Source organism: Anolis carolinensis, chromosome 4 (genome assembly GCF_035594765.1).
Source record: "Anolis carolinensis isolate JA03-04 chromosome 4, rAnoCar3.1.pri, whole genome shotgun sequence".
Classification (NCBI taxonomy): Eukaryota; Metazoa; Chordata; class Lepidosauria; order Squamata; family Dactyloidae; genus Anolis; species Anolis carolinensis.
The window spans coordinates 28,522,323-28,539,353 of NC_085844.1; the positions used below are offsets into that span (position 1 = coordinate 28,522,323).

At 35.6% G+C, this 17,031-nt stretch overlaps 1 protein-coding gene across 5 annotated transcripts in view; it reads right to left on the reverse strand.

Annotated features, from left to right (window-relative positions):
* The window catches only part of vps13b (vacuolar protein sorting 13 homolog B), a 389,126-nt gene that overhangs the window by 331,549 nt on the left and 40,546 nt on the right, over positions 1-17,031 (reverse strand). For all 5 annotated transcript variants that reach the window (XM_003226609.4, XM_008119485.3, XM_062980141.1 and 2 more), the window contains exons 6-12: positions 16,281-16,462; positions 12,685-12,859; positions 8,427-8,683; positions 5,989-6,084; positions 4,933-5,055; positions 4,262-4,399; positions 935-1,022 (exon numbers count right to left, since the gene is read on the reverse strand). In XM_003226609.4, coding sequence (XP_003226657.2) covers positions 935-1,022; positions 4,262-4,399; positions 4,933-5,055; positions 5,989-6,084; positions 8,427-8,683; positions 12,685-12,859; positions 16,281-16,462 — 1,059 coding nt within the window. The remainder of the gene's footprint in view (positions 1-934; positions 1,023-4,261; positions 4,400-4,932; positions 5,056-5,988; positions 6,085-8,426; positions 8,684-12,684; positions 12,860-16,280; positions 16,463-17,031) is intronic.

Sequence of the window (17,031 nt, forward strand, 5' to 3'; positions counted from 1 at the left end):
AAAACATGCATTGATTCTAATTGAATGTAAATATTAACTAGCTTAAATATATTTCTAAACTTGAGTTTAGAGCAAATAGACTTGAAAAATCAGCTTATCAATCTTGACACCATTAAAGAAATCAATACATTCTGTATCATAATTTGGGTGTGTTGTATTTTTCACATGAGAATCTTTCAAAAGTAAAATTAACAACAACTGAAAGGCAACATATTAAGCCAATAATTAAGGTGGTTACAAGAACCAATTTCATCATCATTAAGAAGAGAGCTTAATCAGCAACATATGGGCTTTCCTTCGATTCCCTTTACTGAAAGTTCACATGGGAGTGATATTTTATATAAAAGGAAACCCATCATCACAAACCAATATACAGGCAGTCTCCAAATTAAGAACAAGATTGGTTCTGTAGATTTGTTCTTAAGTTGAATTTGTTTGTAAGTCAGAACAGATACACTTTTTAAGTGTAACTCCAGGGGGAATGGGATGTTCAATACACTCAGGTTGCAATCCTTATGTGAAGGGCACAAGATCAGGTATTCAGTGTTACATATTTAGTCTCATCTCTTTCCAGGTTTCAAGGTGGTAGGAGCATCTTTTTCTATTCGTTCTCAAATCTATCTTTATAACAACCACAAATTACTGTGTTAACTATAGCTTTGAACCCAGTTTTCAAAATCTGAAATTCCTATAACATAAAACTACATAATAAAATCAACAAGATGTAGTATTTTCTATGGAGAATTGAGAATAAGGTAGGGAGTGGTTGGGTGGCCAAACAAAACCAGTTACAATTTCCAGCAAATCACACCAAATTCTACATCAGGCTTTAGAAAGGTAAAACTGAGGACAATCGGTCAATGACTGTCCAGTGCCTCTGAAGAAGCCTTTGTTTCTGTTATTCAGAGAGAAAGCAAACAAAGAAATTAAGTACCTTTGCCTCTGGTGCTCTCCATTGTATACAGATAATCCATGTAGAAAGCCCCAAACCTCTGCATTCCAGTTATCTCTGTGTACATCTCCTACCAACAAAGCAAAGTACATACAACTAATGTTCCATTAAGAAAGAATCTTCAGATTAGAACTCAATGTTAGCAGAGCTATACTTAAGTAGGAGAGATATATGATTGTTTACATTTGTGCATGAATACATAGTAAAGCTTATCAATACAAAGGACAGAGGTTAGCCAAAGAATTCATCCGTCAGATAACTAATGCAATATCTACACCCAGCCACTCAAATGGCATCTATAACTCCTCTAGATGTTTGGTCTGCTTTTACCAATAGCACCTAGTTAATTAGTATCTTAATATGGACCTCTTACTTCCTAGTAAACCAGCTGATGAATGCAACCTTACAAAGTCAACACCTGTAATTTATGGAATGTTTTAGGAAATGCATTTAGAAAATACTCAGGTTATTGGAACTCAGTAGGAACTTGTTTGTGCCCTTAGAGGATGCAATAACCCACGAATGACATTGTAATAATGTCATTAAACTTGAAGGTTAATGTTAGGTAAGAAAAATCTATAAATACTGTCAGTAAAGGAGAATCCTCTGCTTTAACATGATGAGTTTATTGGGCCTTTTCTAGATTAATGGCATTCTCAGTTCCTCTCATTCTGCTTTGAAGCTGGCAAGAACATCATTATGTAAAATGACATCTCTCAATGGAAATATATAAGAAGTGTGTGCCTTCATGAGCTAAACTGAGAGCAGCATATTTAACTTCTTTAGAAATGATGTAGTTAGGGATGAGATAATGAGATGATCAAAGGTGTGAATTACAACAAATTATTCTAAATGGTGAAACCAGCATCAAATTGTGAGGAGGTCCTAAAAGGATCACTTCCAAACTGGATGAACAAAATAACACTGCAAATAGTTTTCAAATAAAAGTTCCGTGTAAGCTGGTTTAACTGTTCCCAGATTTAACTACAGTACCTGGGTATAAACTTTTGATGACTAACCAGCACATATCAAATAGGGATGCATGAACTCTATGAACATAACAACTCAGAGTTCTGTACTATAGCTGTAACTGCACACAAGAATTTATTAAGAAAATTTTTGCAAATAAGTACTCTTTCATAATACTTGGTGCTCTGCTTTCTTAATTTATGGAATCCACTTCCACAATATTTAGAGATTGCAACTAGTTTAAACAGGTATGGAAATGAACTAGATAGATTTGTGGAGAATAAGGCTATGTAGTCAAGATGACTACATGCGACTTACATATTCAGTGGTAGAACACAAATGAACCACAATTTCAAGGGAACCACAAGAGATAAAGACTATGGTTTGCATTAACCACTGCAGGAAGCAGAATGCTAGACTAGATGAATGCTCAACCCAGCTCTGCAGGGCACTTGTGTTTCTAAAAAACACAAACTGCAAAGCACAGCCCAGACCAATGTGTAACAAACCAAGGATTTAAAAGAGCTTAATATTTAATTTGTTTTACATGGAAGTTTGTAATCTGATATTCAGATGTGTGGATCTTACTTTTAATTCTATATTTGGGAATAGAAGAAAAACTGAAACAACTGATAATTAAGTGCAAAGGATATATGTATAAAGTTCAAGTTCACTTTATTACAGTCAATGACCAGCTCATAAGAAGAGGGACACAGTCCCGCACAAACACATCAGGTCTAAGCATTGGGAAATTTAAAACTTTAAAACTTCAAAACTTTAAAACTCTAAAAGTATCTGAACAGGGAAATGATCAAGCCACTCTGTCTGGATTTTAAAGAATATATCCAGTTTACACTTGTGTCTTTTTTATCTGAGATAAGAGTTATGTGTTTTATAGTCTAGATATAAAACCCTACCTGAATGCAAAAATGGGTATCATGACTAGCCCTTAAGACTGTTTTAGATTGATGACACTAGTATTTTGGGGGGTTTTTTACAAGAGAGAGAGAGAGAGAGCCAAAAGGAGCCAATGAGCAACACAACTAAGAATTTTAACTTTCAGCTTTTAGAATTTAAGACATGACTGAAGACCCATCACTTTCAGTAGGCCTACCCAGTCAACTTCGAATCATAAGTTTTGGATTGCATTCTATTGCCGCTATATGTTGATCTTTGTACCCTGTGTTTAGTGCATATTTTTAGAATGGTATGTTTCGATATATGTATTTCATTATATGTATTTTATGTTGCCCCATCGATGGATTGTCACCTTGACGTGGTGAGGGGGCTTGCATGTTCCAATGAACCTGCGGGCACAACCACGGGAGTCACACACTCCCAGGAGTGGCCACAGGGGAGGATCCAGACCAAGAACAATCTGAAGACCCAAAGACCTCAACGGTGGAGCAGGTGGAGGATAACATGGTACATGTTACAACGGTTGTGAAGGCGGAAGAAGGCTGCAACAGACTGAGAAGCCACTCTCGTTGTGTTAATCACACCACTGCTGGGACCTCAATCTGTGAAGACTGTGTGTTGACCGGCCATGCATCGACCTCCACACATTAAAAAAATCATGCACAGGTGTCTTCCAAGAAATGGAGGACCATCATCCTCGAACTACGAGGGATCAACTAAGTATTTTATGTTGATATGTTTTGAATTTGTTGTACTTCACCTCGAGCCATTAAGAGAGCCGGTAACAAATAAAAATTATTATTATTATCATTATTCAGGATTAGCTCTTATTTATTTTTATTTATTTATTTATTTAATTTATATACCACTCTTCTCCCACAAGGGGACCCAGACCGGTCTTACATAATGGCAAGATTACTGCCACATATAATACAAAATATAGTAAAAACCAACAATCGTAAAACACACTTAAAAACCAATATCACACTCAATTAAAACAGTAAGCCACTGTGTGACCGTTACAACAGGGCCAGTAGTAACATTGGGCCAAACGTCAGAGCCAGTCTGTATTCAACTTCACATTAATCCAGCGAATACATCAGGTTATATCAACTCGTATCCTGAAATGGGCCAAAAGCTTGGCCCCACATCCAGGTCTTCATGTATTTATTCCTTAAGTTTCATTTGGTGTCATTCATATTTCCCTTACAAAGTAGACTATATCTTAAATGGTAGCTCCTGTACATTCAAGAAAAGTTAAAACAAACTCAACCAGTCCACTATGGCATCACTCTTGCTTACTTTTCCAACACCCAACATTAACAGGAAGTTAATAAATGACAATTATATAGGAAACAAGATGAGATTTTTAAAAAGTCACATGATAAAAAAAATCACATAAGGACAGGAAGGGAAGAAGACCTTGTGAGCAGTTCCATCCAAAATGAATTCTGCACGAACTCCATTATTTTCAGGACTTCTATAATCAAATAGTGAGTTGGTAAGATACGTCATCCCCTTTGTGCTCAAATTTTCTCCACAATGGAGAAAGTAAGCCTCCTTTTAAAAGAAACAAACAGAGTGGTGAGTTCTGAATTTAAAACATATAAAGATACTATCATGTGTCAACCTGAAATCTTGATCATTAAAAAGGTATAAGAAACTGTATAACACTTGGTTACGATGGTTATTGCTGCTGTTTTATATACAGTACAATCACCATACTCATGGGATCAGTAACCAAGTTTTCACCTACCCATATTTAATAAAATATGTCCTCTCTATGGATTGCCTAGGTTTTCCAGGTAATTGTGTTATACTTCGACCAGTTGTTACCACAAACTGGAGGACCTAGCAAACTTCTGGCAGAAATCATTCATTTCAATGGTATTCACTAGTATCAATGGTTTCCTGTTTTCAAGCTCAGATAACATAATCATAAGCCATGGAGCACTGCAAACCCATTTGAGAGACATAAGTTTAACATATGGTTTTTCGGTTCCTAGTCACAATTTTTTGGAAAGTTCTAAAAATATTATCCTGCAACAATTATTAAATCTCCAAACCAGTAACGTATTAATTTTTGTACTTACTGCATCACTTCTGTTCATATTCTCTTCAAAATCTTTTATTCCCATAATGCTTTTAAGACAAAGAGCATGGCAGCCAACAAAGCCAATCTGGCAATCAAAGAAAGGTTCTCCACTCATGAGGATCTAAGGGAACACATTTAACATGCTGAGGAAAATTATTTAAGTGCATAAACAACTTGAAAAGGCCAATATTCAAATATTATAGATGTATATCTACACACAGTTGTGCATATCTATATAAAGTGAAAGGGATATTTGCATGGATTAAAGTATACACACAATTACTGTAGGTTTTTTTTTATGGTGTCAGAAGCAACTTGAGAAGTTGCTTCTGGTGTGAGAGAATTTGCCATCTACAGAGACGTTGCCCAGGGGTTGCCAGGATGTGTTACTGCCCTGCTGGGAGGCTTCTCTTATGTCCCCACAAGCCAGAGCTGACAGACGGGAGCTCACCCCTGCGGATTCAAACCAGCAACCTTCAGGTCAGCAACCCAACCTTCAATTCAGCAGTCCAGCTGGCACAAGGGCTTAACCCATTGCACCACCACGGCTCCACTACTGTAAGTTAAAATACTCAAGTAAATAAGTTTTAAAAAGTTGTCATTTAAATCAGATTTAATTTAATACTAACTGCTTACATTATTATAACTATAATCCAAAATAGGATTTATTTAGCTTACTATAATATCCAATATAGGCCTAAATACACTTACATTTCTATCTGATCTTGGAATCTAAAGCAGGGTCAATCTTGGTTAGCATTTGGATGGGAGACTGCCAATAAATACCAAGAGATATAGGCTATATTTTAGAGGAAGGCAATGGCAAAACCACTTCTCAGTATTCCTTACCTACAAACACCCTATGAAATTCATGGGGTCGCCATATGTTGAGAGACAAATTGAAGGCACACATGAATACACACAATATCCAGTAACAGAGGAATATAAGATCATTATTGCAACTCCCAGTACAAAATAATGATGCTGATGAAAACTACTTATGCCAAGACATTTACTACAAACTAATGTATGTACAGAAGTAATGGAAAATTACCTCGACCGTAGTTCCTTCTTGTTCCCAGCATATTATTTCTTTGGATTTTACTTTCTGTGGACTGTAATAACTACTTTCAGCTTGCATTTCAGTGAGCTGTGTAACAACATGACGAAGGTTTACCATTAGTCAACGTTAGTATTAAACACATATAAGCAATCATTATTGCACAAAGATGACGACAAATTACATTTTACTATTAACGAATATGATTGGGCAGGAAACAGGTGTGCTAGAACAGCTGTATCACATTATCCAAACTGGAAAATAACAACCTGAGTTGAATATGGCAATTAAATCTATGTATTGGCACAAATCAAAAAGCTTAAATGTTTTTAGTTTCCCAGTTACACAAACATTCAAAAGAAAAGATGTATTAACACAGGTGTCACACAGTTTATCAACATGGCTGAATATATAGGTTTCTTATAATAGCACAGGAAATAATTCACAAGATGGATGTGTCAAATCAAAGCTTGTGAACTTCAATCATAAACGCACCCTAGTTTTTATGTATTCTCTGGTCAACACACATTAAACAAGAAGAGATCAGCAGTGTACCTTTCATAGTTTAACATAACTGAATAGAAGGAGAACGATTAAATTTTAAATGTTACACCTCAATGGTTCTTAGGTCTTCATGCTCCGACATATTTAATTGCCAAAATAATTCCCTGTAAACTTTCTTATAACATAAATTTCCTAAAAACTCTGATTACTTAGTTATTTCCAACTGTGTTTGCACACTGTTGCTGTTTTGGAGCAAAATTCTGTAAGGCAAATGCTCAACTTAAGCAAGTTTTAAAAAGAGCTGTTCTTCAGCTGTGTGCAATTACTGTAGAGGAAAAGCAATTAATTGATTAAAAGAACTCAAACCCTGCAAGAACAATTATCAACATTATTAGGAAAATGCTACGTTTAATTTGGCATGATTTTTTAAAAACTGGAAAGGTATCAGCTATTCAGAATGCTAATGCAGAAACTTGACCTTATTTTTGACCAAAATATGAACCACAAATTAATTCCATACATTCTTAGCATTCAAGCAGAACAATGAATTCTAATGTTTTCCTTCTAAGTGCCACCATAATTCTCTTATACATGGAAATTTATAGTGTAGAATATAACATTCAAGATGTTAGGATGTGGTAAAATTATTTTAATGTATGATGCTAAATACATAAGAACTATTAAACACAAAGTAAAGCTTAAAGACTTTTGGTTACTTTAAGAAAGACCACTGTTTACACTAGCATATCTAATGGGGATAATATCTAAATCTGAGTAAGGATCATTGCATTCTGTGCAGGGTTCTCGTTAAAACAATATTTTAAAATGTTAGTATATTTTTCTTTAAAAACTTACATTGAACATTGGAACTGAACAAGAGGGAACTAACGGGCTGCAACTTAACCCTTTCATTTGGAATACAATTGGCAAATTCTATCTATACAACACCTAAAAGTTTTTACAAATGTAGCAGCACAAGATCTTCTTCAGAAAATCAATGTTCCCTGAAGTTAGTTTCTCACAGGACAGGATTTCAAGGGGAAGTTACTTTTTATTGCTACTGGAATAAGTCTCCACATGGTTAAGAAGGAAAATGGCCCACAGACCATGTTAAGTGACAACCTAAGTAACTAACATCTGAGATAAAACAGATGCTTGTGACTCTAACATTGTCACTTTTTACTTCTGTATGATTTTTAACATCTTCATCTTAAGAAGAAGCCAGTGAAGATTCAAAAGATCGCATGATGTAACAGATGAAGTCAAGTTCTCAGCATCCACAACATAATCAGTATTACAACTGTGAAATCCAACAGAAACAGTTTAGAAATATACATTACACTAATAACAGAACCTTGGTCATTATGCTATCTGACAAATGACCTCCTATTACCAAGAAAAAGGCAAGACATAGATATGAATTTCTCAGAACTGCTGAAACCTACAGGTAAGATCTTCCTATACAATAACTGGGTTCTGCTATTTGCTAAAGTTGACTTTCACTTACGTTAATCTTATGAATGAGTTTTCCAAGAGCCACAGAAAACTTAGATCTTGAAAACTCAGGGCTGTACCTTCCTTGATACAAGACACCTGTAGTGCCATCTTCCTCTTTTCCTACTCTTTGCTACCCTATCAAGTATTATTGCCTTTTCAAGGGAGTCATGTCATTTCATGATATGTCCAAGGCACCACAGCCTCATCTTTGCTTCCAGTGAGATTTCTGATTTGAGTTGTTCTAAGATCCATCCATTTCTCTTTAGCCCATGGAGTCTATCATTATGCTTACATAGGAGTGCAATTATCCTTCATGGGATTTACCTATGAGTAGACATATACAGGCTCACACTGTTTAAAAAAATCAGACAGCTATCTATATTGTCCTAGCACTGAGGAGAGATAAAGTCTGTTTGGGATAAAATATTTACCTTGAAAGTGATAGTGGCCTTTGTACAGTAAAATCCTATAGAAGCAATAGGATCCTTAACTGTTGGTAATTTCTGCTGATTGATTGTTGTTCCATCATCTGTGCCAACATAATATCCTTCTTCATCATCAGTACCCACAATGGCAGGTACAAAAGACCAGGCCCAGGATACCCATCCTTGTTGTTGGTCATCATCTTGTTGAGTGTAAGATTCTGGAGAAATATATTGCATGTCTTTGCCTATTTCATCTTCTGAACCTTTAAAAACAAAGAAGCAGGAACAACAGAATTATTCAGTAGGTAACCAAGTGGTCATGAGTTCGAGGCCAGCCCAGTGCCTGCGTCTGGAATTTCTGGAAGTTGTAGACCAAAAACATCTGGGGACCACAGGCTGAGAACCACTGTAACCCTTACATCTTTAAGAAAGGCCTTCCAGCCATAACACCTACTCTGATAGCTTACTTATACAGGATCTAATGTAGCTATGACTTTATTCAAGAAGTACATGGCATGAATTTATTAAGTATTAAGGTAAAGGTAAAAGTTTTCCCCTGATGGTAAGTCCAGTCGTGACCGACTCTGGGGGTTGGTGCTCATCTCCATTTCTAAGCTGAAGAGCCGGCATTGTCTGTAGACACCGCTGTTACCTTCCCGCCAGATCTACTCACATTTGCATGTTTTCAAACTGCTAGGTTGGCTGGAGCTGGGACTAACAGCGGGCGCTCATTCCGCTCCCGGGATTTGAACCTGGCACCTTTTGGTCCGCAAGTTCAGCAGCTCAGCGCTTTAACGCACTGTGTCAAGCAAAGAATAAAGTGGTTTGCCACTGATTTTGCTTTCATGTGGAAAAGTAACCTTTTGTGTTTGATTTGTGGTCATGGATTAAATAAAAAATAACACTAAAGCCTTTAATATGTTAATGTATAGTATATTCAGATATTATTTTTAAACAGGGACATTTGTCTGAGTGATATTTTATCAATGTACTAACAAAAGTAAAAATCCAACTGAATTACAAAATTGTTTTGAAACCGGTGTTTTTTATTTACCTTGGAAGATACAAGACAGACTTCAAATTTCCCAACATCTAAAAAGTGGTTTGGGAATCTGACAAGAAAATACCTTCAGCTAATGAAACATTGGAAAGGTCTGGGGGTTCAAATGGAAAAACTGTATGGAAGGTTTTCTGGACTCAGCCATAATCTTTTGTACAAAAATGTCAAAAGAAGTATCTATTTGAAACAATCTGTTTCTAGATGAAGGGCTGCTGAATAAAAGATGAGCCCCAACAGCTGAGCACTTTACAATTTTTCAACCATGAAAAAACCCTCCACTGAACACAGTTGCCAACATAATGAAAGACTGCAGAATTAAGTCAGCACTATATTACATGACATCCTGCTTAAAGAATTCATTTGGGAGTGGAAACTATACTCTTCAAAGTCATGAAATACATTGTTGTCACAATTCATATAATGAACTTTGAACTATTCATAGTAAACCTTCTTCAGAAGAGAGATTACATCAAAACTGCTCTGTTCTCAGTACCATTTTAAAAGGACAAACTTGATAACAGTACTGCCTAGGTTTTTAAAGTAGATGGAATGGAAATGTAAACCAATAAGATACAAAATCAAGGAGGTAAATTAGATTCTAGTATTAGCTACAGAAGCCCTCTATTTCGGCCTAGAACTGTTTTATCTCCTTGTTTTTAACATGTGATGTATGTATTGATTGTATGACTGCTTTTCATGTTTGATTTTACAATGTGTAATTTGTCACTGTTTTTATTATTGTTGTGAGCCGCCCCGAGTCCCCTCGGGGAGATGGGGCGGGATATAAGAATAAATTTATTATTATTATATATTATAAAACAATAGCTAAATCTGTGTTTTAAAATGCTGAATGCCTAATAATTTTTTATATCACTCATAATGACAAAATTCTTACTTTTAGGCATTCAGCTCTTACATGCCTCTTAACAAATTTGGACCATAGCCTTGGCAGTGTTACCAGCAATCTTAACACAAGGATTAACTGTTCTTGAACAATTTCAAGTACAGGATTTCCAAAAAAGTCTCCTTCAAAAGTAGAAATGTTTTTTGTTCCCACTTTTCCTCTGTGAGGTGTTGACAAATGTCAGCAGCGGGAAAATATTAAGTTTCAATTTTTCCAGCTTTTGCCTATGAACACGCGATCAGATCAGTACCTTAAGAAAGTTCAGTGTGTTTTAAGGTTCTTCAGTTTGGCATAGAACATTTTAGAAAATTCTAAATGACATTTTCATTCAACATAACTCACAAATTATATTTGTTTGTTTTTATCTCACAGAAGGTTAGAAGGACAATTTCAACACAGAAACTTTAAGAACCGGATGTGCATTTTGTTATTGGGGTCAGTCAATAGAATCATTCTAAAATGTTACTATCCTAGTCAGAATGTGCTTTCTCTCCTCAAAGTTTTAGTAAAACTCTCTTTGGTATAAGCAAATTAGGACTGATGGAGTAGGAGATTGCTTTGGACAGTAGACAGATTGCTTTGGACAAATCACAGATGTCAAGAGCATCACATGAAAGTGGGAGCTGAGGTTTTACAGATGCAAAGTTAAATCGTTTGCCCAGCATTCAACACATTCCTTAAATATTAAACAGAGAACCAATGCAGACACAGGTAAGATTCAGATGTCAAAATAAAATGGAATTCTTCAACGGCTTCTCTAGAATTCTGGCTTGTTTTGACTGAGCTAATGTGCTGATGAAAAATGTTTGGTCATTTCTGCTTGGCTCCTCCTGCAAAGTAGGAGCAGCTAAACAAACTAGAGTGCTTCCATTACTGATTTATTTAATGTGGTGGGGAAAACAGGGATACTGGCCTGTCTCCCCACTTGCCTAATTTACTAGTCTTACGGCTGGGAAGATAATCAGTCTGAGCATAAAGGGAGATGGTCCTAAAACTATAGTCTGCCCACAAGACCTTGAGTAAATATAGTTAGGCAGGTATGAGGAAAAGAGGTAAATCAAAGGCTTTTAGCATCCCAAATATACCTCCTTAAATTGAGCCTTCCAGAACAGCCCACAGGCAACTTTAGTTTTCTAGGGAAATATTGAAAGCTATGTAGAAATTATTTCTCAATTTTTAAAATACTCTGCTATATTCCCAACATTTCTTTTCTTTTCCATCTGCCATCCTTTTGATTTTTTCCTGTTCTTTTTACCCTTCTCCTCTTTGCCTCTCTGCTTTACAGTTTCTGCCCCAGCTCTCCTTTTCCCGATTTACACCATAACTTCCACTTCAGGTGCTTCTTTATTCTGCCTTATTTTCTCAACTCATACGTGCCACTCTCATTTATTGCCATGCCATGGCTCCTGGATCCTGCCTCTCACAGGCTTTAGAAACAGATGGGGTTTTATTAGCTCCCCCATATTTCTAGTTTCTTATGTTTCTCATATTGCTGATCAGTTTCTGGACTAGGAAATACTGTCAGTTTGCCCTTTCACCATTTGGTTCCACTACCAGACAATAAAGACTCCTAACATCCTAATGGCTCCACATCTCTCAGGTTAATAAAAAGTCTATTTTATATTTTAAATGTTTTCTTGCCTTTACAGTGTACGAATTAACATTCATAGAGCCTCTAAACTAGATGTACTATCTAATGGGAGGGAATTGGGAACATTAGTAAAGCTTTAGATCAAACCATGAGTCCCTTCGGGGAGATAGGGCAGAATAGAAATAAAGTATTCTTATTCTTATTATTACTTCTTTTGAAGGTTCTTTGTTTGCCTTTTGTGGGCGTTTGTTTGCCCTAGATTGCACATTGATTAACCAATTTTAATAAAACACAATTTTTACAATTTGCCTGAGATTCTAGCATTTTTGTACAACTTTGGGATTAACTGGCAACCTTTAATTTTGCCAAATTTTCTCATAAATCTTCAGCTTTTGGTCCATTTGAAATTTTCTCAAATTGTGTCAAAGGACTACCTCTAATCAACCCAAGAAAAGAACTGTTCAAGTTCATAACAAAGATGAACAGTTTGAAATTTGTACTCTTGCTCTCAGATACATGCACATTATATTGTTACTTGAACAAATATTTGTAGTTTAACATTTATTAGTGGCCTGTAACAGCATAAAAATGAAATCTATTTTGCCTAGATAATCTTATAGATAGGTTTTGCATGATTAAAATTGAATCATTCCATTATATGAATTTTAAGCTATTTTGGAAGTATACAAATGGGTACAGTTTTTATTACCTGAGATGTTTCCCAAAACATCCTTAGTGTGACAAATGAGGTCTTCATTTTCCCCATCTTTAAAATTGCCTATTTCTCCATAGTAAAGAGATATTCCAAGTTGCATTATACGAATAAACATAGGAAGTTGTTGATCGGTAATTGAAAGTTTTAGACTCTCAACTAATGTATGAATCTGCAAATACAAGGAAATATATAAAAATAAAGATCAGGTGAAGAACCAGTTGTTCAACCGTAGGTTTGTTATCAAAAAGCCCTATCAAACATTAACACCTCAGACTTCAAATAAAGGAAACAGTGTGGTAGTTTTTAAAGAAATAAACGCATATAAGAAAAATTCCACCAACTTAATACCCAATTCTTATGTCCTTAAAAAGGGCAACAAAACTTTTAAAGCAGAAATAAATTTTAAAACACAAAAAGAGCAGATATTTTCCACAAAAAAACAAAAGCTCAATAAAATTATATTCTCTTTCAAATATTCAATGTGTTATCCAAATATGGCCAGTTTTAATACAGATGCTTTTAAGGTTGCTGACTACCAAATTTGGGGAAATCCTACTCCCCAACTCCCACAAACAGATAAACATTTGCCTCACCCACTTGAGGGGTGGACACATCATTCCAAAAGCAAAGAAATCAACCCTGCACTAACACTGGTATCATGAATCTTCATGAATGTTGGCAGCTCATCTCATGTAGCAGTCTGGCACAGGTCTGGTAAAAAGACATCATACAGCATGGGTCAAACTGTCAAACTGGTTTGAATGCACCTTGAGATAAATATGGCAACCTGTATACTAATGAAATGACATGGAGACTCTATTTAAAATACAACTGAACATAAATAAGTTGATCCTTCTTTTCACCTTGATAATATACAAACAAATGCCACAAAGAAAAAAATCAGATTGTCTGTTGATATAAAATAAGAGATTCCCTGACATCCAGAGAAGATAATATTTTTCTACTCTGTTGTGAGGCTTAGGAGAAAAGGAGGTACTGCTATGCTGTACCCCATATGGTAGGGCCAGGTTACACATGGGATTGCTTTCTCCGATATAATCTGCCCCATACACTCAGCTCCTCTGGGGGACATTTACTCCAGACTAGGCTGGTAACTGCCAAACAGGTGACTCTTTCTTCAGCCAACCTCAAACTGCAGAAGGACCAGACAGATAGATTCACTGACTGAATTTAAAACAGCATTAAATACCAGTCTCTTTTGGCAGGCCTATCCAGATTATTTTCAAATTATGGATTTTAAAGTATGAATTAATTGTATTGAATTCATGTTCTTTTTACTGATGCCAAAACCTTTTAAACTAGTGTATGCATTTTTAACTGATTGCCAAGTCATAATTAAATTTGCAGCCATTGTATTATTTGGATTGTCAGAACTGTTGCACAAAAGGTCTTAATGAATGTGAAAGGACCTTCTAGTGAGACTAGCAAGAAGAGGGATTTTACGTTGCATGGTTGTATTATCTGGAAATGTAAGACTGGCTACCGATGCCTCTCTTTTTGGTTGCTATTCTGGTTTTATGCAGCTGATCCATAAGCTCATCAGTCTGTACAATAAATAACTTTTTCATTTTCAAAGGGCATGTTTTTGATTGGGGCCCACATGTTCTCTGTCACTCTGCCTGAACACCATCACACATGTCTCCTCCATTAGATAGTATCAACTCCAGACTTTGAAGTGGAGTCAGCCATGTTATTAGCAGATTTAGCCTGCTGAGCTGCTAATTTATGAGCTTTTGCCTGAAATATATTAGCAATATTTCTTACATTCTTCTAGAACCAGTCAGTTTACCAGCTGTTAGGATTTCTGGGAGTTGAAGGTCAAAACTTCTGGAGACCCAAAGGTTGAGAACAATTGTTCTAGAAGGTGTTGAAGTATGGCCAGTTTTCTCCAAAAGAAATTGTTGTTAAACAGCCATAATGACATATTTAATGCAAGAACAATTGAGGACTAAATTCATCTTCCAAATAGATCAGGTTTTCAACCTTTCTTATCCAAAGCAGTCGTATGGCATTTCTTTTTTTCTCAAGGAAGATTTTACCCAAGCCTATTTAACTACTGGTGTCAACCACAGTAAAAGTTGAACTAACACTGCTGCAGGTTGATCTATTCAATTCTGTTGAATATTGAGCCAAACACTGCTAGAGGAGAAGATTTGCAATATTTGCCACATTGATCTTCTAATGGTAACAAGAAGGTAGTGTCTTCATCCATTTGGCCCAGTGATGTCAATGAGAACAGTGAGTCAGACAGGGATGAATCTGGTGTCAAACAAATCACATTGTGATTGAGTTGTCACCTTTCTACATTGTGAATCACTATACCAATTCTGTCTATATAACTGAATGACATATTTGGTGCCAGTATAGATCAGATTGAGAAGAACTAAGAGTATTTCATGATGGATACTGGAACCGATGTACACACTGGAAATCATGTAACTCTTGAAAATGGTGGAGCTCCCACTAACAAAATCACTTGGGTTGTAGTCTGGTACCTGCTCAACCCATCAAGCAGAAGAAGGATGTCAGCACTGTCTGGGAGGATATTATAGCAGTAATAACTGGCAAAGGTATTTGAGAAACTGTAGCCAGATGGGTCCTGAAGGACCATCTCAAATACTGTAGCAGATCTATGCCAATGTCTCTACATATTCCAATAATTTATTTTGATAGGAAGCATCAAATAATCAAATAATGATAGTAGCATATCAATCGCAACATGGAATATGTGTAGAAAATAAGATATATTTAAGACTAAGATTGAAAAGACCAGAAAGCTCAAATAAAAATGAATTTCAGAGAGAGGAGGGGAGGAGTTACAAAGGGCTCAGTACAAATAGTGACGCAGCAGCACTATATAACAATTAAGTTGTTTGATTGTGACTGAGAATCTGACTGAGGCTTGCCCTAGCTACACAAACTAAAAAACAGTTAAACTCAACTACCTAATAATTACAACTAAAATTAAAATGACCAATAACTAGACAGATATATGTGTGAAATACCCCCTCCAACATTTTTACTATTTACTATTTATATTTCAGTAAAATTAGCTGCACACTAATATAAATATATGCAGTCACATAGAAGCATGTTCAAAAATAGATGGGCTTACTTAGGTTAAACATCCATAGCACATGTCATAATGATCTTTTAGACTGATCCTGAGATATGCATTTTGGTATATCTAGCTTTGAAATTGGGAGAGAACACCCCATCTCAGAAATATTCTGATAGAATATTTATTCCAATCTGCCATAGTTTATTCAGGTAAGAAAAGAGTAAGGTATCTCAGATAATCAAGAAGTGAAATATGGATGCCAGGAGAAACATCAAAAGGATATGCAAGTGGATAAAGTAGCTACTAGCAGCAAAATTCCTGTAAAATGTTGCCTATAAGAACTAACAATTCCATTTAGGCCTGTGTTTTTACATCAGGAGGCTCAAAAAATAAAGGATCCCTAAAGAATAGACATTCTCTCTCCAGCAACAACAATTATTGAATTAGGAGTGCACATGGAAGAATGATTTATGAATGAAACATAAAATGAATCTGGAAAAGTACTTACTTTAATAATAGATGGCATTTTAGAATTAAGATTATCATATGTGAAGTGTAGACGAGTTCTGAATGAGCACTTATAAAGCAGTGGATCTTGATAAAATTCAATTTTACCACTAGCATTTCTTTTGTCTAGGCAAACGGTGCAGTCAGAGAAATTGATCACCTTCCTTAGTACCAAATCAGTTGCTTTGAAAAGAAAAAAATACTGCTGTTTCAATAGATTAAAGCAATTGGTAGACACAAACTCATATGCCTTACACACTGTTGAATAATTATCAGATACACATTAAAAGGACAACATATTGCATAGAGATATATGGAACACTAGAGAATGCACTAGTAGTTTCAAATACATTTTGCTATCTGATACTCTGTATTTATTAAAGATACTCAGTGTAGAATCTGATAGGTTAAGACTTGCAGTGTCTCATATTCTAAGGATAACATGCTGAAAATGTTTTGAAATTACTAATTTTAATAGGTTTGCTTATTTAATTATTCCTAATTATTTTTATTATAATGACAGTTTAAAATTGTATTTTGATTTGACCTGTTGTGAGATGCCTTGGTTCTGATTTTAGGAGGAAAGCTGGATACATATTAAATAAATACAGTAAAGTCTCACTTATCCAAGATAAACGGGTCGGCAGAATATTGGATAAGTGAAAATCTTGGATAATAAGGAGAGATTAAGAAAAAAGCCTATTAAACATAACATTACATTATGATTTTACAAATTAAGCACCAAAACATCA